Consider the following 4,366-nt stretch of genomic DNA (forward strand, 5'->3'; position numbering starts at 1 on the left):
CAATACTGAATATAACACCACAATACTAAATATAACCCCACAATACTGTATATAACCCCACAATACTGGATATAACCCTACAATACTGAATATAACACCACAATACTAAATATAACCCCACAATACTGGATATAACCCTACAATACTGAATATACCCCACAATACTGAATATAACCCCACAATACTGAATATACTACCACAATACTGAATATAATCCCACAATACTGAATATAACACTACAATACTGAATATAACCCCACAATACTGAATATTACCCCACAATACTGAATATAACACCACAATATTGAACATAACCCCACAATGGGAGATTTCTGTCACAGTGTCAGTGTTTTCTCATTGAGATGATTTCTCCACAGGGTTTTCTATATAATAGAGCTTATGTGTCTGCCACGTGCTTACATCTCAAGTGCTGTTCATATACAGTGCCTTGCAAAAATATTCATCCCCCTTGGCGTTTTTCCTATTTTGTTGCATTACAACCTGTAATTGAAATGGATTTTTATTTGGATTTCATGTAATGGACATATACAAAATAGTCCAAATTGGTGAAGTGAAATGAAAAAAAATAACTTGTTTCAAAGAATTATACAAAAATAAATAATGGAAAAGTGGTGCGTGCATATGTATTCACCCCCTTTGCTACGAAGCCCCTAAATAAGATCTGGTGTAACCAATTACCTTCAGAAGTCACATAATTAGTTATATAAAGTCTGTGTGCAATCTAAGTGTCACATGATCTGTCACATGATCTCAGTATATATACACCTGTTCTGAAAGGCCCCAGAGTCTGCAACACCACTAAGCAAAGGGCACCACCAAGCAAGCGGCACCATGAAGACCAAGGAGCTCTCCAAACAGGTCAGGGAAAAAGTTGTGGAGGAGTGCAGATCAGGGTTGGGTTATAAAAAAATATACGAAACTTTGAACATCCCACGGAGCACCATTAAATCCATTATTTAAAAAATTGAAAGAATATGGCACCACAACAAACCTGTCAAGAGAGGGCCGCCCACCAAAACTCACGGACCAGCCAAGGAGGCCATTAATCAGAGAGGCAACAAAGAGACCAAAGATAACCCTGAAGGAGCTGCAAAGCTCCACAGCGGAGATTGGATTATCTGTCCATAGGACCACTTTAAGCCGTACACTCCACAGAGCTGGGCTTTACAGAAGAGTGGCCAGAAAAAAGTCATTGCTCTAAGAAATAAATAAGCAAACACGTTTGGTGTTCGCCAAAAGGCATGTGGGAGATTCCCCAAACATATGGAAGAAAGTACTCTGGTCAGATGAGACTAAAATTGAGCTTTTTGGCCATCAAGGAAAACGTTATGTCTGGCGCAAACCCAACAACTCTCATCACCCCGAGAACACCATGGTGGTGGCACCATGGTGGTGGCAGCATCATACTGTGGGGATGTTTTTCCATCGGCAGGGACTGAGAAACTGGTCAGGGGGGGGTAGTTATGCACGCTCAAGTTCTGTTTTTTTGTCTTATTTCTTGTTTGTTTGACAAAAAATATTATTTTGCATCTTCAAAGTGGTAGGCATGTTGTGTAAATCAAATGATACAAACCCCCCCAAAATCAATTTTAATGCCAGGTTGTAAGACAACAAAATAGGAAAAATGCCAAGGGGGGTGAATACTTTCGCATGCCACTGTAGATGCAGATACCCTTGCAATAGGGAAACATGCATGTGCCAGGATCAATACATACAAACATTAACAACAGTGATCTCTAACCCTTATCTGGGAGAGATAGTAGGAGCAACACCTTCTTACTAGAATATAACTGATGGTCAGTCACTAACTGGCAAGTCCACCATAAGACAATACAACATACAGGTGTGGCAACTCTACCTAAAATGACTATACATTAGAAATCAATCCAAACAATTTTTCTCAGTGATGAGATAAAACAAAATTGAATCTCAATTATCTGGGCAAATGGTGGATAGACTTGTAGCACTGTCTTTAAGAGATCATCTGTGGACATCCCACTCCTCTCACAATTCCCCTTTCACCTGCAAACACAACAGGCTTTAACCACTAATTGATGATCAAATACATGTATTAATTGATAACTTCTTAATTAGATCAACTATAAAGTTGAGGTAGCAAAGTAACTAATTATCTGTGAGTGACAATCTACAGTGTGTGGACGCTTCTCCAAACGGAATCGCACCTAGTCAACATGGTGAGGCAAGGGACTGATTGAAATGTGGACACTCTGAGCGACGCTGTCCGTGGTGTTGAATCTGGTTGCACTGATGGCGACTCAGTCTGAATGAACTCACACCGCTCGCTGGCCATTACCCTAACTAAAGATCTTGCTTCACCAAGTATGAATTGATAATGATTATGTCAGATGAAAGGCTACAGAATAGCTGCAGAGCTGGCAACAGAACCAGACCTGGCAACAGAACCAGACCTGGGAACAGAACCAGACCTGGGAATAGAAAAGGTAAACTCTCCTCCTCACCTTCCACCTCGTCCTCGGGCAGGTTGACCGGGGCTCGGTAGGCGAGCATGTCCGGGATGGTGCAGATGCCCCGGTACATCAAATTGGAGGTGATTGGATGCATGATAGGCATAGTTGCGGTGACGGTCTGGGGCTGCCACCTGTGCCCTGATCTTCATATAAGAGAGAGTTCAAGAGAGTTGCTCACAACTTTACCCCACTTTCAAAGAGGGTGCGGAGGATCAAGTCCATGAATAGAAATGAACAACTGTGGTCCCAGGTTGGAGAGTTAGGAGAGAGGAGAGTATACGTGGTAGCCTATCACCCCGTTCCTTGGTGAATGAACACAGAGAAGCCTAGTGGAGGATTTTTCTTTATATATAAACTTGAAGTTGTTACAGTATCTCCTTTTTATTTATCTGGATACTTGACGGTTATTTGATACACAAAATGTGAGATATATCTAGCCTGGGTTAAGGCAATTAATTGCCAAATATTGAGTTTAATTAATTGCCTAAATTGTCACACTTATACATGCTATTTGCTGAACAAAACTAAACACATCACAGTGGCACCATCTGCTGAGACACACCGCCAGTGAGATGTCAGTGCAACAAGCAAATCAAAAGGAACAGCGGTTTCTCTCACTGTGTTAGAGGAGAGACAGAAAAAGCCAAAGACAATGAAATCATTCAAAGATACTTAATCCGTTGTTTTAGTCCAGTCGTTCGTGCAGAGGTAGAATATTCGTTCATCTACTTGTTGGATCTCTTGGATGCGAGTTATTTTCTTGGCAGTCACTCTGTCCTTTTACCTTTCCATTGAGCTTTTAGTGATAAGATCCAGGTGAGAAACACAAAATAAATACAGACAGCATAGGAATCAAAAGTCCAAATGTACCTTCACTCAAAACACAAAAATTTAAAGCCACCGAATCGTTAGAACATTCACTGAAAATAGCCTATGCGTTCAGCGTGTGGGCACACTCGTTCGCCCTTATTTGGTCATTGGAACGTGGGCGCCTTTCCACCTCCAATTCACGCTTCGCTCCACAGGTGAGGAGACGCTCTGTGTGGATCTTGTGAACTGCAGCCCTGGCTCCTGTGTATAGTCAGCTCTCTCTCACACACACACAAACACACACACACATTCCGTACCCTGACTCCACTGTGTGTGGCTCCCTCTCTCACTGCGTTCATTCTGTATTCCACACAGCGCGCGCACTAAATCCCGGTCTTGCCTGCCTGTAGCGACACACGTGCTCCCCCGGTACCACACAAACAATGAGAGCTGTGATTAATGACCACGAGCCACATCGTAGGATACGGATGATTTCTGCCCTGGCATCTCTCCTAATGGAAATTAATAGATTTTAATCTTAAGCCTTACATTACATACTCCATACGTTATACACTGAACCGCCATGTGTGTCATTGTGTCTGTTGACCGGAAACCATCGAAGGTGAAGCCAGTAAATGAGTACAATTGAAATCATGCTGGTGGCTGTCATAATGCAGTAACAGTAAGTATCTCATTAAGTTGATAAGGATGAAAAATGTTTCTGGTTTTTCAGATAGGGGTTCTTGACTGGCTTGTTGTTGTATGGTTAATAAACTGCTGAGTGTTTTAAAAGATAAGTCACACACCCTTCCTTCCCAAGTGTGGCTGCTGAGGCTGAGATATTTGCTTAAGAATGGACAAGGGCATATACAGTATGTTAATTTGCTTTTGAAAACTTTTATAATTTCGCATCCTTAGCCCTTATCAACACTGCTGTGTGTGTGTGTGTGTGTGTGGTGTGGGGGGGTGGGGGCTGTGTGTGTGTGCGTGTGTGTGTGTGTGCGAGTGTGTAGGACATGGGGATGTGTGATACTTATTCCTCAGCC

The 4,366-nt window shown here is 42.1% G+C and overlaps 1 protein-coding gene across 1 annotated transcript in view; it reads right to left on the reverse strand.

The window, feature by feature from the left end:
• Positions 1–2,613, reverse strand: part of LOC311144611 (calcium-binding protein 7-like) — a gene marked incomplete at both ends in the record, with an annotated part of 73,348 nt that extends 70,735 nt beyond the window's left edge. Inside the window, one exon of the mRNA XM_084180651.1 lies at positions 2,502–2,613. Within this exon, the coding sequence (XP_084036777.1) occupies positions 2,502–2,613 (112 nt within the window). The remainder of the gene's footprint in view (positions 1–2,501) is intronic.
• Positions 2,614–4,366: the final 1,753 nt, after the last annotated feature.

The sequence above is a fragment of the Coregonus lavaretus genome (genome assembly GCF_964263955.1).
Source record: "Coregonus lavaretus genome assembly, chromosome: 17".
In the NCBI taxonomy this organism is placed as follows: Eukaryota; Metazoa; Chordata; class Actinopteri; order Salmoniformes; family Salmonidae; genus Coregonus; species Coregonus lavaretus.